Source organism: Heteronotia binoei, chromosome 6 (genome assembly GCF_032191835.1).
Source record: "Heteronotia binoei isolate CCM8104 ecotype False Entrance Well chromosome 6, APGP_CSIRO_Hbin_v1, whole genome shotgun sequence".
In the NCBI taxonomy this organism is placed as follows: domain Eukaryota; kingdom Metazoa; phylum Chordata; class Lepidosauria; order Squamata; family Gekkonidae; genus Heteronotia; species Heteronotia binoei.
In genome coordinates, this window is record NC_083228.1 from 89,817,073 (window position 1) to 89,843,980 (window position 26,908).

At 43.4% G+C, this 26,908-nt stretch overlaps 1 protein-coding gene across 1 annotated transcript in view; it reads right to left on the minus strand.

Annotated features, from left to right (window-relative positions):
* GPC1 (glypican 1) overlaps positions 1-26,908 on the minus strand; it is a 314,765-nt gene that overhangs the window by 17,119 nt on the left and 270,738 nt on the right. Inside the window, exon 3 of the mRNA XM_060242149.1 lies at positions 16,607-16,998. Coding sequence (XP_060098132.1) covers positions 16,607-16,998 — 392 coding nt within the window. The remainder of the gene's footprint in view (positions 1-16,606; positions 16,999-26,908) is intronic.

The following is a 26,908-nucleotide window of genomic DNA, read 5'->3' on the forward strand; positions in this document are numbered from 1 at the left end:
AATTTGAGCACTGAAATATGTATGACACACACACAGTCCTAAATAACCTCTATATGAATGGAGAATAGCATGGTGTGTATAATAAAACTAGTAGTAGGAAACCACTTGCCTCATTTTAGTTTGTATGACAGAATTCCTGTGCTTTGCTCTCATGCCTGTCAAGTGCTTATTTATGGCTAGTTTTGAAGTGCTTGGAACTGCCATGTTAACATTCTGCATGTTGACATTTTCCAGTCACAGTTTCACTCCTGAGAGCGATTCCTACGGAAATATTAAAAAGAAAGACTCTGTCTTTGTAGCGCCTTAAAGATGTTACTTATTTTATTTTAAGGGCATGAGCTTTCATGGATTACAGTCCACTTCAACAGATGCTTTCCCCCTCCAGATGTTTGATGAAGTGGCCTGAAAATGAAAGCTCCTGCTCTTAAAATAAAATAAGTTACGTGTATAGGTGCTAGAAAGGGCAAGTTTTTCTGCTTTTAGCAAATAATCTTAAACTAACATGGCTCTGAACCAGAATTTCCTATGGAAATAATGAGCAAACGTGTTCCAAACATGACATTTTATCAACCCATGAACACTAGGAGGCTGATGGTGAAGTAATTCACCTTATAATACATCCACACATTGTGATGCAGAGAAAAGTTCACTCACAAAGTTGACACTATGATTGGAAACAAACAGAATTACCCTGGCCAATAACATCTACGATAAGCTAATAGCCTTTGTATGGGGCAACACTGGATATTTTTTTCTCTTACCAGCCACCTATACATGTATTACTTTGTAGACCGCTAAGCCATTCTGACTGGACAACTGTAGTGAACAGATGTGGCAAATGTTAAATGGAATATTCCAATGAACAGGAGATACTGGGATATTTACCAATTTTTTTAAAATATCTATCTCCTGCCTTTCTTTGTGGCTCAAGCTGGTTTACTGTTATCAAGTTGGATTAGTGTTTTGCTATGATACAGGTCTGTGTGTACATATGTACACATTTTATCTCAGCAGCACTTAATGTTGTTCTTAATTAAGCAAATGATAAGACCACTGCATCAAGTTATCTCCATATTCCACATTAAAAATTTAAGTTAGACTATATTGCAGCTTTTGACATTTGAAAGCTGAAGACCTGTAGTCTCATCCAAATAAATTTTCAATAGTACTGCACCTGAGAGACCTTTCTTCCATTATACATTGGTGTATGAGGATCCTATTAGGGAGGGGTTAGGATACCCCAGACATTAGTTGATCAATGCAACTGTCCCTCACCACAGCCCACTAGTGATTTTCTATGTGCTGGCACATTTTTTAGTTTTGACTTTGTTTTCCAATATCTAGGAATTATTACACCCCAAACAAGAAGTATGCTTTAAACTATTTATAAAGATTAAATAGATATCTCCTATTACAGGGTCACACTCACCCAGGAAACTGTAAAGGCTGAACCTTCTGATCACAATATGGGGCAGAATCCAGCCACTAATCACTTCATTGTTTCCCTGACATAGAATAAAGTGCCTGCATAGAACTTCACTGTTGAAATCAAAGGAACTTTAAAGTGCTCGGTTTTGGATAGATCAGGGGTGGCCAACGGTAGCTCTCCAGATGTTTTTTGCCTACAACTCCAATCAGCCCCAGCCAGCATGGCCAATGGCTGGGGTTGATGGGAGTTGTAGGCACAAAACATCTGGAGAGCTACTGTTGGCCACCCCTGCCCTAGATCATACTCATGATTTGTAGCAATTTTCACATTTGTGGCAGCTGGAAATGAAATGCTGCTTTGTTGTTTCCAAAATGTACTCCTATTCCATTCTGAACTGTTGAAATAGATCTGAAAATGCTGCTTAACTTTTCATTCAAAGCTCTGACAAGTCCAATTTCTACAGCTAATTAAAAACTGATGAAAAGTTACAAGGGTGCGGAAGGAGAAGGCTCCAGCTAAAACTATAATGTGCAATGATCAGTGGATCAATAATCAGATTAAAGTCTGCCATTCCCAGGTGGCTGACCATCAGGGCAGAAGGACTGTAGCCAAACTGAGCGCCCACATAATTTGTTCACCTTTAAATAATCTGGTGCGGCATCAAGATTGTACATGACAACAATTGATTTGGCCAAGCACCATCAATCCTGTTCTGGTGCCAACATCTGCTGAGATACCTTGCTGCACTCCTGTCAATGCCATTTTTATTAAGACAAGAATTTCATTAATATCAGTTCATTCAAGGTCAAATCTCCAGGATTGTGAAGTCTTTATTAATGTCATTTGACAACTCAGTGAAGAGAATTAACAATGCAATCCTTATGCAGACAGAGACCCCGTAAAGTTTCTTTTTTAAGGAATCACTCAGCAGCAGTTGCTGCAGGGATAAAACTTGGCGTTTGGGCACCTCTCAATGAGATGTGTTCTTACATGCTTTCATTGAGCAGGTGTGGAGGAATGCTCTGCCAGATACCTGAGATCTGTCTTTACCTTTTAATTGAAGGGAATTAAAAAGAGGCACTTTCCAAGGGTCATATTAGGGAGGGGTTAGGGTTAAGGACCTGTCCAGACTTGCCTACATTTTTTGTGAAAATGCTGATGAGAAATAGACATGTAATCCCTTTGGAATAAATAAGTAATTCATAGAAGAAACAGATCATGGCAAATGCAATAGGATGTGTTTTTAATATATGTTTCATTGTTTTTGTGCCAAAGCATTCTAATTAAGAAGTTAACTAGAGGCTTGTTGCTCTCTTCAAATATACGACATATGCCCCCCCTTGAATAACTGGAAAGTAGCTGCATGAAATTTAATTTGGGCACCAGATTCAGCATCTGCACTATTTCTCACCATAAAAAGGAATATTGTTATAGCAACACCGCTTTCAAAGGTTAAATGCAGCTTCAGCACCACAATAACTGGTTTAGAATAGGGAGGTGTGATCTGCTCCAGAAAATTCTTTACTATCTTGGTTGACTATAAAAGCAAGGAATATTTAATGAAAGACACATATACTCTACCCAACAAAGGTAGCTGAGTTTCTATCTACCTCCTTGTATTTTATATCTTTAATCTTTCACCCCATGTCATCCCACTTCCAATTCTGAACTGGCTCACTTGAGGACTTTAACAGTGAGTGATATATCTCCTCCTAGATTCTGCTCAAGGACAGAAAGGAAACAAGACCATGTGCTCTCTCACATATTGCACACCCTGAGAAGGGCATACCTGAAATATGCAGGACTCCCCTAGTTACACATCTGCAGCATATGTGCACATATAACCCATTGTGATGATGGTCATTTTGCAAATTCTAATATTAAATACACTAACAACGATGATGAAACTCCTTAAGGGCTTAGACTGACATTGCCTTGGATCCAGGCTATACGTTTCTGCAGGCACAAGGATTCCTACCCATAAACCACAATTTACCTGCCTCTCCCTCATCCTGTCTACAGGAAAGAAAGCCTGCAGGCATTCACATAAACAAAACCCCAGATTTTCCAATTATTTTATACAATCAGATATCCCCATAGAATCATACAACACCAAAAGTGCAAATATAAGACACACCCATTTGATTGTATAAAATAATTGGAAAATCTGTTTACGTGGATGCTTACGGGCTTTCTTTCCTGTTTCCATTACCACGTTACTCTGTTGGTTTGCTCTCCCTCATCCTGTGGCAGGCCAAAATGTCCCCTGAAATTCTGTCATTGGACAGGGTTGCCAACCACCATACAGGACCTGGAGATCTCCCACTATTACAATTCATCTTGAGGCAACCAAGATCAGTTGACCTGGAGAAAACAGTTGCTTTGGTTCCACACCCCCCCCACCCCGATTTCCCTAGGCACCATCCTCCAAATCTCCAGGTATTTCTCAACTCTAGTTCCTGGGGGACAGGAGATTTCCAGGCACTGTTCCAGGAACAGGATCAAGGCACATTTTGGGCTGTTGCAGGAGGTGGGAAAATTCAAGAGCTGAAATCCTTGTGTTCATGGAAACTTTAATCTGGATCCAACCCATGATCAGGAACATTGCAAAAATGAAACTGACCAAGAGTTTTGGCCAAAATGCTGGATGAGCATTCTTTGGGTAGTATGTTTCTTCTGAGGACCTTAGTTTGAAGCAAAGGCATTTGAACTGAAATTGACCAAAGCTTTTTTTTTTGGACACAGAAGTGACCAACCAATATTGCCCATAAGTAAATCTTTTAGGTGATCAAAAGGGGAGCTTGACTGAACAAAAGACAGGCATTTTGAACAAGGTACAGTCATTGCAATTTTAGCAAAGTTGTCAACATCTTTGCTGCATTGCCAAGTCAGGGAAGTAATGAATTAACAGTTTGTGAGGACAAAGGCCTGAAGTGCAGGATGAGTGAGGATGCCATCTTAATATATCTGAAAGTTGATTTCAGAGGCTAATACCACAGAACAGACACCTCCCTCCTGGGCAGTGCTTTGTTTACTATAAACACTGACACTTCAAGAAGGCTGTCACCAACCATTATTGTGCAGCTATGATACAAATAGGGAGTCGCACTCGGCACTCTTCTGTGGTTCTTCCTAGGACTATGTTAATTCTTTATTTAAAAATAAACAAATGAATACCCAGGTATCTGCTTAAGTCCACTGTCTTTCTTGCTCCATAGCCAGCTACAATCCAAGGCATTTACAGGACAATTCTGGGGAGGGGGTATGTGTAATGCAAAGGGAACTGACTGGGTACTATGGTGGCATATCTCCAAGATATGGCAGTGGAGCACCCAAGCAGCCCTGTGTCCTAGTTGGGTGCTAGCGATGTGGAACAACACCGGCACAACTCTCTGCACTGACAGGGAAAGGGCTGGACCCAGAAGCATGGCAGGAGTTAGTTGCCTCCCTAAGCAACCCTAGCCTAGGACCCCATCAAAACCAGCAGACAGTTATACCATCAAAACCCACAGTGTAACATATAGGCAGACATACAACAGAAAGTGCCAAGTGTTCTGCCCACAAGCCTTGGCAGTGTACAGGATGCCATAACCAATCACCCTCCTTCCCAGCTGCAACCAAACCCCCTCACAATCACTCCTTCAGCACTGGATAGCCCCCAGCCTAGATGCATGGCTTGTAGGGCTCATGGCACAGGTCTCTGTCTCAAAGGACTCTGCCATGCACTCTTAGATGGCACAGCATTGCACTTCAGTGGTGGGATGACATGGAGAGGGCCCTCAGCACCACTGAAAGAACGCTTGGAACGAATATACAAGGGGAAGAGCAAAGTCTATGTTCTGTGGCTGATGTGTCTTATTTCAGAACCCTAACAGGTGCCCCGAAGGCTGACCATGCACTGACAGGTGAACAGAAGTGAGAATCCTGCTATCCTGGTCTGGGAGTTCACATCTGCCTCCCCCATTCCCTTTGCACAAGCCTGGGCACCACCGTGATAATGCTGGTTCCCATGGTTAAGACCACCAGTGGGGGCAGTATGGAGGTGACCTGAGCCAGGCTCAGCTGGCACAATGCCCTATGTGGTGCAATGGGGCTCATGCCTAGAGAAGAGTACTTGGGAGTGATGCCTGTGACTGGAGGGCAGAGACACTGGCAACCCATACTGGCCAGTATGCCCTTTCCCCACAGATGATTTGGAGTGCCTGGCAGCTGCTCCAAAGTACTCTGTGGATCAGCTGCCCCAGCAATCATGAGATACATTGCCTTGCAGGATAGGAGCCCTATGCAACAGCAAAATTTATTTATTTTATTTATTTACTTTAAATTTGTATGCTGCCCACTCCATATATGGACTCTGGGTGGCTCACAGTCATAATATAATAATAAAATCAACACATATAAACAATTTATAATTTAGAACCTAAAAATGGTGCTATAAAATTTCTTACAAAGGCGGTCCAACTCCGTTTTAGCTCTTAATTTTCTGTATAGCTCTACTGGGTGTCATATAGGTAGAGAAGGGATGGGGAACCTCCGTCCTGAGGGCCGAAAAAGGCCCTCAAGACCACTTGGTCTGGCCCTCGGGGATTGCTGGGCTGAGTCAAGCCACTTGGTGGCCTCCCTGGGGCCCAGCTGGCTGGCGAGGATCATGACACACAGTCATACTGTGCAGTGGCCTCCCTGGGGGCTGGCAGGCCAGCAGGGATCATGAGGCCCAGCCATGCTGCTCAGCAGTCTCCCTGGGGCCTGGCTGCCCAGCCAGGATTGCTGTAGGGCCTGGAAAAGTCACTGTCACAGTTCAGGTAAGTTACTTCCTCATTTCTATTTCTGTTTCTTTCTATTTCTTCTCCCCATTTCTTTGTTTCCCCAATTTTCCTTTCTTCCTCCTTTCTTTATTTTCCTTTCTTTCCATTTCTTCCCCACATTTCTTTATTTTCCTTTCTTTCCATTTCTTCCCCACATTTCTTTATTTCCCTTTCTTCTCCCCTTTATTTCCCTTTCTTTCCATTTCTCCCCCCCCCCCAATTTTTATTTCCCCTTCTTTCCTTTTCTCCCTCTCTCCCTCCCTCTCTCTCTGGAGCCTGAGTGGTGGGCATTGTGAAGGACTGCTGCTGGGGTATTTGGGTGCCTTTAAAGGTCTGTTGAGAGCAGCTGCAGCTTCCGCAGGGAGGGAGGAAGGGGTGGCAGGGGTGAGGGGTGGAAGCCAGCTACCACCAATTCGTTTTGCACTTGATTATCCCAGATGATGTGGTCTAATATACGAATATTAGGGGATGTGGTCTAATATGCTAATGAGTTCCTGCTGGGCTTTTTCCACCAAAAAAAGCCTTGGACCTAGGCATTTGCCTAGGACTGTGGGCTGGGCGGGTGTATATGCCAAATTAGGCTCTCCTCACATGACTTCAAATAGAAAAACAATTACTTGCATTAATTTTGCTGGCCTGAATTGTTTCCCCTCGACGGAGCACTGTTTTTTAAGCTGATAATTTTGTATGGCCCGCGAATGATGCTATAAATATCCAAATGGCCCTTGGCAGAAAAAAGGTTCCCCACTCCTGAGGTAGAGGATAGTTTCAGCAGCAAAGTAGTGTTCAGGGTGGTGATAACCAGAAAGGATTGTGAGGCACTCCAAAGGGATCTGTTGAGGCTGGGTGAGTGGGCGTCAACGTGGCAGATGAGGTTCAATGTGGCCAAGTGCAAAGTAATGCACATTGGGGCCAAGAATCTCAGCTACAAATACAAGTTGATGGGGTGTGAACTGGCAGAGACTGATCAAGAGAGAGATCTTGGGGTCGTGGTAGATAACTCACTGAAAATGTCAAGACAGAGTGCGATTGCAATAAAAAAGGCCAACGCCAAGCTGGGAATTATTAGGAAGGGAATTGAAAACAAATCAGCCAGTATCATAATGCTCCTGTATAAATCGATGGTGCGGTCTCATTTGGAATACTGTGTGCAATTCTGGTCACCGCACCTCAAAAAGGATATTATAGCATTGGAAAAAGTGCAGAAAAGGGCAACTAGAATGATTAAAGGGTTGGAACACTTTCCCTATGAAGAAAGGTTAAAATGCTTGGGGCTCTTTAGCTTGGAGAAACGTTGACTGTGGGGTGACATGATAGAGGTTTACAAGATAATGCATGGGATGGAGAAAGTAGAGAAAGACGTACTATTCTCCCTTTCTCACAATACAAGAACTCATGGGCATTCAATGAAATTGTTGAGCAGTCAGGTAAAAACAGATAAAAGAAAGTACTTCTTCACCCAAAGGGTGATTAACATGTATATATATGTTATATATACATCCATCCAGTCCAACACTCTGTGTCACACAGTGGCCAAAAAAATTATATATATATAAATTTTTTTTGCCCACTGTGTGACACAGAGTGTTGGACTGGATAGGCCATTGGCCTGATCCAATATGGCTTCTCTCATGTGCTTTCAGCTCCTCACGCGTTAGTTACTGTAGGCCTGCCGAAAAAGGTCAGTTTTACAGGCCTTGCGGAATTGGGAGTGATCCCGCAGAGCTCATGGCCTCTGGAAGTGCATTCCATAAAATAGGGGCTGCCACTGAGAAGGCCCTTGCCAGTGTATTGTATAATCTGGCCTGCTTTGGTCCAAGGATGGATAACAGATGTAGGCTTCCTGAATGCAGTGCTCTGTGGGGTATATATGGGGAAAGGCGGTCCCTTAGATAGACAGGTCCTTGGCCATATAGGGCTTTAAAAGTCAATACCAACACTTTGAAGTGGATTCAGTACACTATAGGCAGCCAGTGCAGCTCTCTCAGCACCGGTTGAATGTGCTCCCATCGAGGGAGCCCCATTAACAATCGTGCTGCAGCGTTCTGCACTAGCTGCAGTTTCCAAGTCAGGGTCAAAGGTAGCCCCATGTAGAGGGCATTACAGTAGTCTATCCTCGAGGTGACCGTAGCATGGATCACCAGTGAACGTAACACGGATCACCAAAAGCAGATAGAGCAGCTACATTTGCAGAGCATTTCCTCACATGATCAGTAAGTGTCATCTGGATGGTTATAGCATGCACCTCAGGAGGATTCCCTGGCAAATGGGTGCTCCATGGGGGTGAAACCACAGAGCCTGATGGAGTTCCATGGCATGGCTGTGGTCAGTGTGGGGCTTTTGCTGTCAGCCATCACTGTGCATGTTTCTGTTTATCATCTATGTAGCTGATGATTCAACAAAGAGATCTGGTAGCGTGATCAGAGCAGTTCCTGCCACACTGCTCAGTCATCAGTTCTAGCCTCAGGTAGCTTCTCGAACTTCTCATGTGAACTGAACCAGGAACCCTGGGTGGGCTATCCCAGTGCCTTTGCCTGGCCCCATGTGGCTGCTGGTGATGTCAGGGCTGTAATGGAGTGCCTAGTGCCTTTTGCCATGCTTCCTTTCAACCTACCCTCTTGGCCCAGTGGTTAAGATACTGGTCTTGGGTGTGAGGGCTATGGGTTCATGCCTGGTTCCCATCCTAGACCCGTGCCAGTCTGGTTTTCGGCCAGGCCACGGGACAGAGACGGTCCTGGTCGCCTTAGTAGATGACCTCCAACGGCAACTGGATCGAGGCGGTGTGGCAGTGCTGATGTTATTAGATCTGTCGGCTGCATTTGACACAGTCGACCATCAGCTGCTGATCCACCGCCTCGCCGACACAGGGGTTAGGGGGTTGGCCTTACAATGGCTTTCCTCCTTCCTCATGGGTCGGGGACAAAGGGTGGCAATTGGGGGTGAACGATCCCAGAGGCGCACACTAGATTGTGGGGTGCCTCAGGGAGCAGTTCTCTCCCCGATGTTATTTAACATCTATATGTGCCCCCTTGCCCAGATTGTCCGGAGGTTTGGGCTGGGTTGCCATCAATATGCAGATGACACCCAGCTCTATCTGCTAATGGACGGCCGGCCCGCCTCTGCCCCGGGGAGCCTAGATCAGGCCCTGCAAGCTGTTGCAACATGGCTTAGGCTGAGTGGGCTGAAGCTGAACCCAGCGAAGACAGAGGTTCTCTGTGTGGGTCGTGGCGCTCTGGGGAAGGAAATATCTCTCCCGACCTTTGACGGTGCGCTGCTGAAGGCGGCGCAGCGGGTAAAGAGCTTGGGTGTTTTACTGGAGCCTTCATTATCAATGGAGGCCCAGATAATAGCCACTGCCAAGTCAGCATTTTTTCACCTGAAGCGGGCGAGGCAGTTGGCCCCTTTCCTAGAGCGCCGGGACCTAGCAACGGTGATCCATGCGACGGTCACCTCAAGATTGGACTACTGTAACGCCCTCTACATGGGGCTGCCTCTGTGCCGGACCCAGAGATTGCAGCTAGTGCAGAACGCGGCGGCCAGGCTGCTGCTTGGCCTCCCAAGATGGGAGCATATACGGCCGGGGCTACGCGAACTGCACTGGCTGCCGATTGTATACCGGGTCCAGTACAAAGTGCTGGTGATTACCTTTAAAGCCCTATATGGCCAAGGACCGACCTACCTGAGGGACCGTCTCTCCCCGTATGAGCTCCAGAGAGCACTGAGGTCAGTAGGTAAAAACAGATTGACCACCCCTGGGCCAAAAGAAGTTAAACTTCGGACTACCTATGCACGGGCCTTCTCTACCGCGGCCCCATGCTTGTGGAATCAACTCCCAGAGGAGGTGCGGGCCCTGCGGAACCTTGATCAGTTCCGCAGGGCCTGCAAGACCACCCTTTTCAAACAGGCATTCATGAACGGCTGACCAAGTCCACAAAGAAACATCAAAATGGTCCAATCTGGAGATCCGCCATCATTACATAAATTGACAGGCATAGCGTCGATCAATAACGGTATTGCCAGATTTAACTTAATGTTTTTAGACTTAGTAACTGTTTTAACTAATGTATTAATCGGTTTGGGGTTAATTTAATGTTTTGTTAAATGTATTGTTATTTTGCTGTTGTTAGCCGCCCTGAGCCTGCTTGGCGGGGGAGGGTGGGATATAAATAAAATTTTACTTACTTACTTACTTACTTTGTGTTGCTATTGTCTCCTGCCCAATGTGCATGAAGCATTGACCAGCAATGCTGGCCACCACCACAGAGGCTCTTAGGACTGCACTGACCATGTGCTTCCATGTTATATCTGATGTGGTAGCAGAAATTTGCTTTTCACAGCAAAAGGGACCAATGCTCCAAGATTTACTATCTGACAGGTCATCATTAGTCCCTTCTGGTTTAAGCTGCCAGCTCTTTCGCAGAGGAGAGGTGCACGTGGAGACAGCAACAAAGCAAGAATGTATCCTAAAACTTTGTATTTGGGAGGCCATTTGTTTTTCTAATTCCCACCTTTACCTTCACAGTGTGTATTACTTAAGTCAGTTATGTCAAAATGAAAAACCAGGTTCAGGAGGTGCTATTCAGTAATAAAAATGGTATTCTTATTTTTAAAAGTTTACACACTCCCCCCCCCCCCTTTATTTTTATACACAATTATTTAGTTCTCTGAAAAGGGAAGCAGCATGAACTGGCCTATGAAGTGGCTGTTCTGAGATTGAGAACAATCATTATTTGACTGGGAGGTACCAAATAAGCACAGAGTAGAATGAAGTAATGGAATCCTGAAGGGGCATTGGACTGTGTCTGTTCATACTGTGGGTGAGGGATGCCATTTTAACATTAAAAGTCCTTCAGGTATAAAACTAGTTCATCGGGGGTGGGGTGGGGGGAGAGAGAGAGAGAGAGAGAAAGAGAGAGGGAGAATCTGCCTCTGTGGTAAAAGTTTCCTCCTGGTTTCCAAAGCAAAAAATAATATATTAGAGCTTTCTCCAAGGACCTTAGTACATAAAGTAGCATTAAAAATGGCACGCTTGATTTGTGAAGTAAAGCGATGCAGTCCATTCTGTTTGTCAGGACTACCACCCCATTCTGCTGACTGTGCAGGAAAAGCCTAGGTTTGCTGGCAGGCAAACTTGTGTGACTCTGCATGGACCAAACATCTTGTTCAACCTGGGCTCCTACCCACCTGAACTATATAAGCTTAGTTAGGACTACAGTGCAACACCTACATGGCCTGTGGCACAGATAAGCACATGTAGCTACTTTACACAAAAAGCAACTCAGCTTAAATAGGACCATGGGATGATGCACAGTTACACAAGATAAGAGCTTTTCCTCACCATGTAAATTATTCTATGTTACTATCACTGAGGAGCTAAGAGTTCTATGAACCATGGCCAACAAGATGCTAGGAATTTCTGCTTCATTAATCTAATTTAATAAATGCATTTATTGGCATCACACATACATATTTTCTAAGCACAACAATTTATACAAGATTTCTTTTCCTCCTTTGCTATTCAACGTGTGTATTACTTCTACTGTGAAAATTATACTATTAAAGTAAGCAGACAGAAGATGGGCAGAAGGGATGGTCTTTGAAATACACTAGCAGAGGCCACTGTATGCCCACTTTCACAATGATTCTAAGAGTGCCTTTTTATATTCTACATGTATGTGACTTGCAAGTATGGCTAATGGGCATATAATGTGGAAACACCCATTTCTAATGGCTATTGAATTAGAACAAAATCTATGTATACATGAGGCCTTATTCATTGCCTGCCACTCTCCTTAGCACAGAAAAACACAGACTCCAAAATATATTCATTCAATGGGATTTGTACAAGTAAGCTTGGATGAAAACCAGCAACAAAGGATACTTGGGCTTCTGTGGCACTATTTCATAACCTCTGCAACCTTTGGGCTCCAGTTAGACATCCATTTGTTAAACTTAGGCCTGCTCCAACTAAGGCAGTGCACTGAAGGGCCAGCTTTTTTTTTTTAAACAGATGACAAGCAAGACTGGATTACATCATGAGCTTGTGGCCCTCAGGTGCTGTTCTCATCATCCTAGCTCTAGCACCAGAAATGAGCTCACTCGGAAAAATGGGACTGGGAAGAGAGGCTAAAGTGGAGGATGAAGGAGGGTTCAGTTCTCATTGTCCACATGCTATAATTGCTCATTTCATCTGCAATTAGGGCAGGACTGAGTTTAGATAAATAGGTCTCCTGGCAATGCATACCATTTGACTGCTGACACTGTGCCACATGCAGGGCAGGATCTAGGTTTGGGGAGGATGACTTGGGACCCCTCTCTGCCTACCACCAGGCCCCACTGGCCACAGCTCCCTTACCACCTCCCCTTCTAGACCCACCCACTGACAGTGTGTCTTTTCCTAGCTTGTGTGCCTTCCTACCACCTGCACTCACAGGTGCCCACACAGCCCGCATGCCCTTTGCCAGATGGTAAAAGCAAGTAATGCCACTATAGCTGCTAGGTGCACTGCAGCTGTGTAACATCTGCATGCTGTTCCCCAACAATGATGGGGAGCATATTTAGTGGTTAGTAGAGCACTTGTGAGCAGGTGGGGAAGGACAGCCAGTAGGCAAGGTGGGTGGGTGGGTAGGGGTTGGTAGCGGGGGAGAGGCAACAAAAGTCCCAGGGCCTGGCAACTGCCCCAGCTCAAGGTATGCTGACACCAGCTGTAGCCACATTAGTGTTAAACTAAACAAAGTAACTATTCTTGTATTATGGTTTTAAACATGGGAAAGGGTGGAATATTTTATTTCCTTAAATTTCTTTAAATATAAGCCTACTAAATAAATAAATAAAATAAACAAACACTGGTATGATTTGTAAAACACGCTATCATGTACAAATGAAACATAACAAGCAGTCCTAGAGAACCAGCATAAATCCACAGTATATATATGAAGAATGCGATATATATACAAATCCACTCCGTCAATGTTATCCAACCATATTAACATCAAATGTTTACAGAAGTAGCAAGGATAATGGAACTTTTCATAGCAGCAGCCAGATATCAAGATGGTCTTAATGTAATGACATAACTGATAACCATTTGCATCCTTTACTTTTGCAAAATTGTCCTTCTATCACTGGAAAGACAACTTAGCCTCAAAAGCCAGTACCAGCTATTAGACTAAAAATAAATGAAAAAGGAAATCACGAAGTAGGGATTGTACTGGGCTCTGCATATCTTCACTTAGAAGCATCTGTAGTCAAAAAGACTATGGATGTGACAACAAGGGAGAGATCTATAAAACAGTAAGCATAGGAGCCATGAAGATTATGCTTCAGAACATTTCTGCTAACACAGTACTCAATTTTTAAATAACGTGCCAAACTGTGGATGCTAGTGCATGCTGGGTCTTCCACTTGCCCTACTTCTATATGAATCTCACCACAGGGTGTCTGACAAAAAAACCCCCCATAATGTGGAGTGAGAAAAGAAGCTGCATGAATCCATTCACAGTTTCTCATCTGCAAAGTGGCAGGGTGAAACAAAAAAGTTTGCTACTTAGTGGAGAACAGAAAACCCACCGCAGCCTGTTTAGGAGAAAATAGATGATATTTCAGTCACAGTCTGAAGTGTTGCTGTGGAGAAGCAGACGGTGCCACCTTACCAAACATTGCAACAGGATGTTCAGGCTCATCTTAGAGAAGTGGCTCAATAGACAAATGTTCCATTCTTTTTAAATAAAGCAGTATTTAAGTAGCCCATTAACCAAGTTCAAGGTGCCTTTTCTGGAGAGAAAACTTCATGGCTGGAGACACAGTTGACTTGCTGGGTCTGTTTTAATGTATGGTAATCCCTAAGCAACTTTTGTTCTGTCATTTTCCCTGCAAGGTTTGCACACTTGCCTTTCAATTACTGCAAGAGCTTCTGCAACACACGAAGCCTTCTGAAGTACAAATTGAAGAGAGAGATGGTTGAAATATTAGAGTGATATGAAGTTCCACAGCCAGTGGCAAGGAAAGAAATTTGAGGACAAAACGTGGAGGCAGGAGGTCATTAAAAACAAATAAATCAATGCATCCTGCTTGTCATGTGGTCAGTGATATATTCTCACTTGCCAATTACTTGCTGGCTTTCTCAGAGGCCCTGATATGAGTGTAAAATATCTTCTTGCTGTGTTTGTACCATAGTCTATGGGGAGAAAACTATCATAGCTGTCACAAGGAGGGACAGTTCAGGTTGACAGATACTTGTTTGGGATTGCAAATATAAACAGAGGTGAAAATGCAAACTCATTTGCCAGGCTTAGGTATCAAATACACATTAGGAGAATATGAGCAACAGTTCTTACTAACAAGAGACAGGGAGCACACTAACCCTAAATTTTCATACTCAAGCACACAATGTTTTACTTCTTGTTTGTGCTACCAAAAGAGAATTTTGTGCTTCACCTCCAATAACTGCAAGCATATTTTTAAGTGATGGCTAGAGGCAAATCATTAGAAGATAGTGGTTCTATATGGGTAACTTCTTCTGCAACACAAGGGCAGAGGGCAAATGAGACATGAACAAATTTACCCAGTCCAAATCCTGATGGGCATTTTGATTATTCCAAATGTGAGAGGGCTTTCATTTCATGGGAGGAATGGTGGCATGATATAGCCCAGTATTGTCAGATCTGAGAAGCTAAGCAGAGTTGGTACTTGGATGGAAGATCACCAAATAAGGCAATGGCAAACCACCTCTGCTTCTCACTTCCCTGGAAAGTCCCTTGCTGGGGTTGCCATAAGTCAGTTGTGACTTGACGGCACTTACATATTTATTGGACCCATGTGAGCAAACATGGTCCTTCTGGATCTGTTGAAATGAATGGGCCGTTCTTTGCAGATAGGTAAATTCCCTACACATGTAAGGAACTGATGGAATGAGGGACTGCCCACAATAGACTTGGAAATAATACTGGGTTTCCTGAAACCTGTCCTGTGCTGCTTAAACTTTCCACTCTCCTTGAACACTGGAGACAAGAGGGAAGAAGGAAAGAGAGAAAGCCTGATTAAGGTCAAACTCATTTATTCAGGCCCAGCACAACAAGGCTAAAATACAAACTGCACCACAAAAAAAAAAAGATGAAAAGGGTTTTACTGGGCTCTTATTTCAATTATCACATTTTCCTGTTCTTCTTTATCTTCTTCTTTTCCTTAAAGCTTCCTGAAGGGGCACAACAGTATGATGCTAATGAGATAGACCAAAGGCTTTGGTGCTTTTTGAATGATCTTGTAACACCACATTTATTAATGAAAGCTTTTGCCATTTATTAACATATGAATATTTCTCTTTCTTGAGTCTGAACTTTGAGTATCAAAGGACCACTCCCATCTCCTAACCCTTGTTTTTGATGAGATCCAACGCTAATACAATTCATACTTTTGCATTTTAGTCGCAGTCTGACTCTTCTTCAAGGCTGGTGAATCTTGTGGTACAACACAGGTAAGTGATATGAGTGTTCCTCTGTCTTTCCTTTCAAGCTACTTCTTGCATCTATGCCCTGAAGAATAACCTTAAAAAAATACAGCACAGTTATGCTGAGAAGTAATATAACTCTTCATGGTACAATAAGTTAGAGGAAGCATATCTTCTGAATTACAATATGCGCCACTCCCAAGGGCACATTTTTTTGTACATGTAACTATATGCATGTTTTTGCATACAGAAAGAGTGAAGTGTATGAGATGAATTTCCTGCAGAAGTACAAGTAGTAAGTTGTTTTGGAGACCTTTTCAATAATACAGCAAGTAGTGTGGAAAACACTGTGATATGGCTCATTTCCACAGAACTCTAAAACATTAGAATACTAATAGCCACATAAGAGGACTACAGCATTTTCACATGACATCTTACCATTCTTTCTGTGAGGGTGATATTGACATGGGAAGGGGCTCTGATGCAGGCTTTTCACACATGTTGATAGACTTCTGACATGAAGTGTTGGGGGGAGAAACCATGTTGTAGCTGCTCCCATATCCATAAAGGGAAAACTACAATGGGCCTTTACACAAGTAATAATTTTACAAGGATGGCCAAGTTATTTGATCATTCCAAGGAAATTAGCCATATTTTAAAGACATTAGTCATATTTAAAAGTCATGTTTATTCTGCCTTCCAAAAGTGGCTGATTGGTCACTGTACTGACAAAGACATTTTTACAACTTCCTGCCAGTGGCAGTTGAACTTTATATAAACTGGAAGAGGACCATCATTGATAGGCGTGTCTGTCTCACATTAAAAATGTTAAAAATAATTACAATCTATACTGATCAAGAGAAAACAGGTACTTAGAAAAACCTTTCAGAAAAGGTGACTACAGAGGAATAGTTGGTAATGACCTACCTGAGACACCTTTTTGACAACATCATTGCCCACACCAAGCCCCTGCACAAAGGAGCGGACAGCAATGAAGGCTCTCGTTGCCTTCAGTTTCAGGTCCCTCGGTACCTCTCCAAATGGCTTATGCTGCTCAGAGTGCTTCACCATACATTCCACATAGTCATCAGTCAGGTGATACTGAGGATTCATCAGTTTGAAAAGCCTCTCTAGCAGGTGAATCCAAAACTCATTGAGAGCCTCTTCTAGGTTGATGTTGGCACCTCGGTAATAACGGCGGAGATCACTATACAAGTCTTTGAAAACCTTTACATTCTGGTTGTAAAGGTCTCCATACATACCAGGAAATGTATCATAAAGGGCCTTCTCTGACTTGTTTAACAAATCTTGGAAATAACCTGCAAATAGAAAAAAAATAGGGGGAACAAATCAGTGGGAGAATCAAAAATCTCCAAAAAGGTATTCAGACATAACATAAATACAGTGTTCCAAGGTAGTGCCTCAAATTATCTTTGCACTTTCCACTATTGACAGATGGCATTTGCTAAGGCGCGTCATTTCTACAACATTCCTAGCTGCCTGCTAGACATAAAAGTGCATTAGCATATGCTAAATAATGCAGTTTCAAACCACTTCAGCAAAATCCCATGCAAACTGCGTTGAAAGTGGATTGAAAGTGTGTTATTTAGTCTGTGTGTGAAAATGCTCAAGTACTATGTTTTCTCTTGGTTAATATACAGGAAGAAACAAGTCCTACATTCCTCTTTAGCAAAAACTGATAGATGCATTTTTCCATGTGAATTCTGCACAGTGTGAAAAAAAGACACCAGCAACGTTTAAATGTAAATGCACTTTTTCTGACTGTTTAATTCCTCAGGATAATATATGCAAATCACTGTGTAAATCAGTATGACAAAAGGCTGACAGGATTAAAACATGCTAAAAGCTTCTTTTCCATGCCATTGCTTCTGACAAGGAGTTGTGTGCATAAGCTAACAATCCCATTTGAGATAATACACTAAAATTCACACATGTAGGAGGGGGGAAAAGCCCAAGTGGCTCTTAATGCCAGCTCACAGTTTTAAAAAGACATGAAAAAGTGCTTGACATCTTACAAAACATTTGCCTTCAAGAGAAACTGTACAGCAGACACTGAATTGCTACATCATTCCTCAGTTCATAATTAACAAACGAGAGCAAATTTTATGTTCTTTTAAAGCATTCTGCCACAGTGCGGTTGACATTTAGGCCGAGAAGTATTTCCTTTCAAAACTCATTGGTTTAATTAACATTAAAGGACAGGAATAGCAAGTGATTAATAGTCCAAAGAAATGATGTTAGAATGTCTTAGTGCAAGACATTCAGTATAAAAATAAAGTGATGTATTTTAATAGGCATTATTTAACTACAGCTCTGTTCTTTAACTACCCTTTGGTCTACACAATCTGCATCTAGCTAGGCCCTCTTTCAAGCAGACATTAAATCCTAATAAGACTTAGTGCTTTCCCTTTTAAACAATACATCTGTATTTGTTCCTATGGAAACAGATGGCCATCTCAAATGGCCCAGGAAGGCCCAGTTGCCTCAGCATCAGTATGATGGCTTGGATCCAGACTAGCATTTCTGTGGGCATAAGTATTTCTGTCTGTGGAGCACAATCTTTTTGGTTTCTACTATCCTGGGACAGCCCCAGAAACTCCCTGAAATCCTGTTACTAGACATATTCTGTCCTCTAGGAACAGGATTTCAGGGGCATTTCAGGCTGCTTTGGAAGGGGGGGGGGAGGACTCATGTTCATGTCAACACTTTTAAACAGAATGTAAGTGGAATGAAAGGAATGTATTCTAGTTTACTTATTAGAAAATGGGGTAGAACAGCAAATACAAAAATATTGTTAATTCTTAAAATGTATATGACATGTCATAAAGTATAGCTACTAAAAGTTACTAGGTTTTGGTTCTGTATTACATCAATATCCCAATATTTATGTTATTGACTTCAGAAAGTTAAAATTCACAAACTGTAGGTGGCTTAGAGCTATGTACTTATGTATTAAAACTACAGATCTCTTCCAACTGCAGATCACATCATTTCTGAAAAGCAACAGAAATTTGGTTGTCTGATATCAGTGCTCCAGTGCTCCAACTGATGCCAAGCTCAGTTGCATGAGGGCCAAACTATACGTGATGGTGACAGGTTCATCTCTGACCATCACTGAACCCCCCACCCATCTGCTGATTTTATCCCTAATATCACTTCCAGTCGCAGCACGTAGCTGGAGAAAATGGCCCCAAGAACAGCCTGCAGATAGGAAACCATACAGTTCAAAGAGCATATCCCACTACAATGATTTTCATGTGACTTGAACAGTCTCCCATTTTAAAATGTCGACCTACTGACAGTCATGTATAATTTGGTTCTTCTCAAGCAATGTGCTTTGTAAGCAATTTTTTGTAGTGCAGCTGCCAATGTTTTTATATACTGCTGGCTTCCTGTCATTTTTCTCTCTGTGTTTTTCTTTCCTCTCCCCTGCTACTTAATGGCTAATAAGCATCCAAGCCAACTGTTATGAAGAATCTGTAAGTTTATGCAAATGTACAACCTGAGATCTTTTTTTTGTGTGTAAACAAAATATATAACACACATAAATGCATCACAAGTCCCTTATGAGGAGGTAGCTATAGTATATAGACTGGTTACTGCAAGATATTCTAACCCTCTTGAGTAACCTGCTACTAGAGGTTACTAGATTTCCTATATTCATTAATGTAATACATATGGTAGTTTTGACAGGAAAAAAATATCCAGAGAACTCACAGAATCTTTTAATTAAGTCCCCAAAGTGCATTTGACTAATGGCCAAGTTAGCAACAGAAGAAAATAAACTACCTGTTATAGAAACAGGAGGAGTGAGAAACAGGAGGAATAACAGGAGTAATAAGCAAAATCAGCAATTTTCTTATATTTTGCTTTGGAACCCCGCCCCCCCTAAAACGCATTAGTCTACTGAATAAAGAAAAGGATGAAATCAAACTGAAGAATTATATATATAAATATATCGTATCACCTTAACAGAGGACTAATGTGTGGAAATGGGCAGATGAAAAATTTTATGCTATGGAGGTAAGTAATATCACCTGGTAAATAACATCCTATTAAGCCTTTATTAAAGGGACAGGGCATTTTCTCTCCATGCTGTCAGTGATATTAGCTGTTTCACCTGGACAAATAATCACTCGATGTGGAACCAATCTATTGTACATATCATTTCATTTTAAAAGATGTGTACAAACTGGAACTATGGGTGGGTGGACTCACATAAATCTAATTTGAAACTAGCTATAGTAACTGTATTGATTTCCTAGATATCCAGATACTCTGGAAAATTGAGCCAAATTGGGTTTTGATTGGGATCTTGGGCACTAATGCATCATGATTACATTACCACCCCACACCAGGCCTTTGAGGCCTTGGTCTTTCCCACAACAGTCATATTTCCTCAGCTGAGACATTACTTGTTGGAAGCAGGGAGAGGATGGCACAGTAGAGAGTAGGCATGGCATGAGGCAAAGCACCCTGATTTCCTTCCAAGGGTTAATGTGAATATTGGTGGTGTCTGCTGTTGGGCCTCCTTGCCTACACCAGCCTTATCTCTTTCAAGGCCAGATTCAGGAATTTGGTAATTGGCTAATCATGGGAGCCTGTGTTCAACTTTGTAGCGAGATGGGAGGGGAGAGACACGAGCGCTGTTGTCATTTTCTAGAGGGTTCTAGCAAGTGAATGCCCTAACTGGATGTGAAGGACCCATCAAATGGCCGAAGACTGTTACCAATTTCGCAGTAGACCTTTAATCCTGGTTTAGCCCTGTCCCCAAGTAGGGGTGTGCATTCGGTTTGGCCAAACCGAATCAACCGCTGAATCACCCCTGATTTGGCTGTATACGGAATCGCATACAGCCGATTCCAATTGGGGCCCATTATGTGGGAGCCGAGTATGGCTCCCCGTATACTTCTGTATATATATTTGGAAGTATACGAAAGTCAATGGAAAAGGCGGGAAAGGGGCTTCTGCAGCCTCAGGAGAGCTGCTTGCCTCCTTTTCCACCTTTGGTAGCCTTTTCCTGCCTCTTCCATAGCCTCTCTGGGATCAGGGAGGGGGGGAAGGGGAAGAGGAGCCCCAGCAGCCAATCCAAAGCATGCATTTGCAAAATGCATTGCAAATGCATGCTTTGCAGGGCTGTTGTATAGCTGGTCCCCCAGCCATCAGCAACATTGTTGTTGTTTTGAGCTTTTGCTTACTTGGGTATCCAAGTAAGCACTGTTGTCTGGTCAATCACAGGCCAGTGCTATTTTTTGAAACTGCTCTCTGTAGGGCCAGAGAACCTTTTTAAGGAGTCTGCCTGGCTGGACTCCTCCATTGCTGCTGTGTTGGTATGAGAAAGAGATTGTGCTGTGCTGGCCCTTGGCCTCAGCTGCTGCTGCTCTCTCTCAGCCTTACCAGACTTGCCTGGAGTAGAGAAGACGCCTAAAGGTAAGACAGTCTTGGGGTTCTTGTTTTTATTTTAGTTGGTAAAAGGACTTTTTAAGACTCAGAGTCCCTTTATTTATCCAGATTTGGGTGGTGGGTACTAGCTTATTTGGGGTTAGGGATGGGTTAGGGCAGGGGTCCTCAAACTTTTTAAATAGGGGGCCAGTTCACTGTCCCTCAGACTGTTGGAGGGCCGGACTGCCGTTACTGTACAAGGCCGCGGGACGTCAGTTCTCCGTCTTCTTCATCTTTCTCCCTTCCCCACACCACACACCCCGGCCTGGGAACTCACCTCACCTCGGTATCACCTCACACTCTGTCTCCGCCGCCTCAGCCCAGTGCTGAAAGTGTGCATTGCTAACGTGAGTTTAGGTCGAACGTCACTTCTGGTCTGATTTTGCCATAACCCGGCTGGCCGCATAAACGTCCTCAGCGGGCCGCATCTGGCCCGCAGGCTGTAGTTTGAGGACCCCTGGATTAGGGGGTTCTGCTGGGGGAGGAGGCCTGGGGTGGGGTTTTTTTTTGCCAATTTGCCCATATCTTACTTTAGTAAGAGGAATTTTAAAAGTGCAGTGTCCTTTTACTTTTCCTGATTTGGGTGGCTTGGATTTCTTGGGGTTAGGGTGAAGGGGTTTTTTGGGGGGGGGGGAGGGGTTGGGAAAGTTCCTGTATTGTTAAAAGTTAAGTTTTTTACTGTTTTAAAAGGATTCTGTGTTTGATTTGTTGCTGCTGTGTTGTGCTGCTGTTCCTTTTCTCTTCTGGTTCTGGTTCTTGGGGGGGGGGTGCTGTTTTGCCTAATTTTCATTGTTTAAAAGGCCACTTTTTAACAGTTGAGTTTGTGTTGGCCTTCTGTTTCTCTATTGCTGCAGGTTTTGCATCCTCCTGTCCCCCTTTTCCTGGTTCTGGTTTTAGGGGGGGGGGTGTTGTTGACTGATTTGGCCTGAGGTTTCTTATTGGTGAAAAGGCCACTTTTTTAACAGTTGAGTTGCTTGGCCCTCTCCTGTTGTCCCTTTTCCTGGTTCTGGTTTTTTTTTTTGGGGGGGGGGAAGCTGGCACCTGGGTGAGAGACCCAGAACCAGCAGGCTTGTTGTGCTTGGTCAGCTCTCCCCGCGTTCTTTGGCGCAGGGCTGGAGAGCTGGCATCTGGGTTTGCTGCAGCCAGGTCTGCAGAGCAGACCTTGAGCAGATTGTGTTTTGTGTGGCAGGGTTCACAGAGTAGATAGATGTATATAGTGCATTTGGGTCCTATTCTTTGGTGTGAAGTTAGGTTTTGCTTTGGGTGCCCCAGGAATTGGACCCCTTGGCCCAATCTTTTTGGGACTTGGGGGCTTTGTAGGGGAGAGTCCCCTGTGAGTTCCTTGCAGTTTTGGGGGCTGTCCCTCAAAACCCCTGCCCCCAGTAGCCTCTAATTATGCCCTATGTTACCATTGATTTCAATGGCACATAGGGTATAATGGTGGAATAGGGGCACCCTCTTTGGGTGCCCCTGGAATGGGACCCCCTGGCCCAATCTTTTTGGGACTTGGGGGGTTTGTAGGGGAGAGTTCCCTGCAGGTCCCCTGCAAATTTGGGGGCTCTCCCTCAAACCCCCTCCCCTCCAGGTGGCTTCAAATATACCCTATTTGCCATTGATTTCAATGGCCCATAAGGTATAATGGGGCTGTATATTCAGAAATAGCCGCGCATCTTCCGTATATGCAGCTATTCTGACTACGGAATTCAGAAATATATGGGATTCCGTATTCCCCCCCCCCCCCGTATACTTCCGAATCCATGTACTTCTGAATTTTTTTTTTTTGCACATCCCTATCCCCAAGCTGACATTCTACACTAAAGTCATAGAATCATAGAGTCATAGAGTTGGTTTTTCTGATTATCTGATTCTAGTGTAGAATGTCAGTTTGGGGACAGGGCTAAACCAGGATTAAAGGTCTAGTGCGAACTCCAGGTGTATCTAAGCCACAGACAAGAGGGAAGCCATGTTAACTTTGGGATTCAACAAGATAGTGGCTCTGATAGGCTCTGTTGTAATGGACATCTGTGTAGAAAATGCTTGAGCCTACTGCTTACACTATGATATTGTAAAGATATGCTATCTAATATTATTATGTTATTTTCTTGCTGCAGGATTGTAGAGATTGTGTTGCCTAGCAATATCTTTTTTTAAAAAAAATTAATAAACCTTCATATATTTCCCCAAGGACTCATTTCTTATGTGCGCACAGCCTTGACAATCCATATCTCTAAGCACTGCCTGCTTACCCAAAGGGTAGTGGCTCATGGGGACCCAGGGGTCCTTGACAGATGTTCATTCAGATTTTTGGCCTGAATATATATCTGAAAAATACCATATTGATATTTTTCAGATATATTCAGCTGTCTGGATGGTATTCAGGATTTTTTGGAGATACTGGTAAGTGGGTCTTGAAAAATTCTTTAATACAAAGAAATATTCAGGGATAACATTTTCAGGCTTCCATGACAATTTTTCTCCAGTTTTACAGTATGCTTGTGTTAGTGTCTTCTTTTCAGGTTTTATTATTTACTTGCCAGGCTGGTTGGATTCTTTGGTTTATAATTGGCTTTGCTAGTCTCGCAACAGTGTTCTTTTCTTAAGTAGATCTTCCTTGAATGTTATGGTTGTGTCAGGCTTGCCCCATTGACCTGTGGCTCTTTTGGAATTTTCTGGTTCAGCATTGAGATGGATTGCCGTTAGGGATGGACATGAACCAAAAAATGAACTATAGTTAGAGCACAAACCAGCCCGGTTCATTGTTTGTTTCAAATGGGTTCATTTAGTTGTGCCATGCCCAAACCGGAAAAGAACCATCGTTCTTTCTTAGTGGTTCATTTGGTTTGTTTTTCCAGACAGCCTAGTGCCAATTCATTTGGCCGACTGCATAAAAGAGTGTGGAGCAACAAGCATCTGAAAAAGGCACAAAGATCAATGTTTACAAAGCGGTTGTGATGACAACCCTTATCTACGGCTCCGAATCATGGGTATTATACCATCATCATCTGCAACTCCTTGAGCGCTTTCATCAGCGCTGCCTTCGCACCATCCTCAACATCCACTGGAGTGACTTTGTGACCAACACTGAAGTCCTCAAGTGGGCAGAGGTTACAAGCATCGAGGCATTTCTGTTGAAGACGCAGCTGCGCTGGGCAGGGCATATCTCCAGGATGGAAAACCACCGCCTTCCCAAGATTGCCGTGTATGGCGAACTTTCCATCGGCCATCGAAATAGAGGGGCACCAAAGAAGAGGTTCAAGTACTCCTTGAAGAAATCCCTTGGTACCTGTTGCATTAACCATCACCAGTGGTCTGACCTAGCCTCAGATCGCAAAGCATGGAGGCACACCTTTGAGAACGCACGTATAGCTGGTCTTGAGGACAAAAGGAGATTGAGGAAGAATCGTACTGCTGCAGCACCAACCCCAAATCAGACTTTTCCCTGCAGCCACTGTGGCCGGACCTGCCTGTCCTGCATTGGTCTTGTCAGCCACCAGCGAGCCTGCAGCAGACGTGGACTACTGCACCTTTCTTAAATCTTCGTTCGCGAAGTTAAGCCGAGAGAGAGAGAAAGAGTGCCAATTCAATCAATTCCTAGGGAACACTTGGGGTGGACTTCTGGGAGCCCTATAAACACTCACAGAAGTTGTCCATAGCTTGATTGGCAGCTCTAGGAGCCAATCACAGAACTCCTATTCTGCTCTATGGGAGCAGACACCCAGACTCAGCTGCTTTCACTTTGCAGCACAAAGAGAGAGAAGAGTTAGTTGTTGTGAGAGCTGAAGCTGAGCTTTCCTGGGGGCACCTGCTTTGGGGGCTATAACTTGGACATTCAAAATCCAATCTTTGCAAAACTTGGAGGGTGGATGGAGAGCCTGCTGAAGACTCCTAGTGAGTTTGGCATCTAACTCATAAAGGGGCTAATCTACACCTCCTGAACCAAATGAACAATGAACCAGTTTGTGAAATCAAATGAACCATGAACCAACATGAACTACTGGTTTGGGCAATCAAACTGAACCAACATGAACCACCATTTTCCTGATTTGTGCCCTTGCCTAATAGCCATGTTAGTCTGTCTATAGCAGCAGAAAAGAGCAGGGGTCCAATAGCACCTTAAAGACTAACAAATTATGTGGCAGGGTATGAGTTTTCATAAATGACTGCTCACTTCTTCAGATACAGCTAGAAAGTGAGTCCATCTGACCTATATATTGGATAGTGGAATGATTTCAGATGCAGAATGATATTAGCAGGCAAATAACAATAGGTGATTGACAATAGCAGGCGTGATTGGATTAGGGCATGGAGAAATCAGCATTGGTAATTCATTAGCAATTAGGAATTCTTTACAAGTCCTTCCCATAGAGAATAATAGACCTAAAAAAGTCATGATTCCAAAAAACCCCAAACTAAAATCCCTGAATCCAAATATTGATATAGTATTTGGGGAGCCAAATAGCCTAGAATATCAGTATTTACGACCGTCACAAAAATCCAAATCTCAAAAACACCAACTTTATCTATTTTATTCTGTTTATAGACCACTTCCCCCCAAAACCAGCTCAGAGTGAGTGACATCTTATAAATATAAAATTAAAAGCTTTCTAAATATAATATATAATTACTTAAAAACCATAAAAACAGTAAAATTGGTATGACAATTTCTGTTAAAAATCCAGATGGTAATAAAGTCATATAGGGGATAGAATTCAAAATGACTAAAAAGGGGAAAAGGGGGGTACAGGAAGAGAAGGGAAGTAAGAGGAGTCTAGACTCTAGGGGCTTGGTACCACCGTCAACTGCAGGCCCAGTGGAACAACTCAGTTTTGCAGGCCCTATGGAATTGTGCCAGGCCCACCAGGGCTATAGCCAGTGCGGGGGCAGCATAGGCAGCACCCCCTATCTATTTTGCTGCCAAGCCTATAGATTTTGCTGTGCTCCCTTCCCAATTTTTCCCTTTAATTATGAATTTTGGTAGGATAGCACTAGCTACCACACTGTCTGCCTTGCCTCCTTGTCCTTGGTGCAGCCTGAAGCCGCTTGGCAGGGCACAGAGGCCACAGCAGAATTCCTTCAGAAGGGAGGAAGATGAGAGAGAGGAGGAGGAGGCGCAGGGGAGGGAGAAGAGGAGCTCCTTAGTCTGGGTCCTAGGAAATGGACTCTGATGGTACTAGAGCTGTTCACTGGCAAAGTGCACAGCCTCACCGGCTCTTCATGATGCTTCTTTTCAAAAGGAAAGGAGAGAGGTTTTGAGAAGCCAGCTGCAGAAGCAGGAAGACCCGGTAAGGCCACCCCACTCTCTCCCCAGCTGCAGGACCAGTCCAACAGCAGGTGTGTGAGCTTCTGTTTCTTTGCTTAGCAGAAACTGTGTCAGGTGTCCGGACGGCATACATCCGAGAGTTCTGAAAGAACTCAAAGTTGAACTTGTGGATCTTCTAACAAAAATCTGTAATCTTTCATTGAAATCTGCCTCTGTTCCTGAGGACTGAAAGGTAGCAAATGTCACCCCCATCTTTAAAAAGGGTTCCAGAGGAGATCCAGGAAATTACAGGCCAGTCAGTCTGACTTCAATACCGGGAAGGTTGGTAGAAACCATTATCAAAGACAGAATGAGTAGACACATTGATGAACACAGGTTATTGAGGAAGACTCAGCATTCTGTAAGGGAAGATCTTGCCTCACTAACCTGTTACATTTCTTTGAGGGGGTAAACAAACTTGTGGACAAAGGAGACCCGATAGATGTTGTTTACCTTGACTTCCAGAA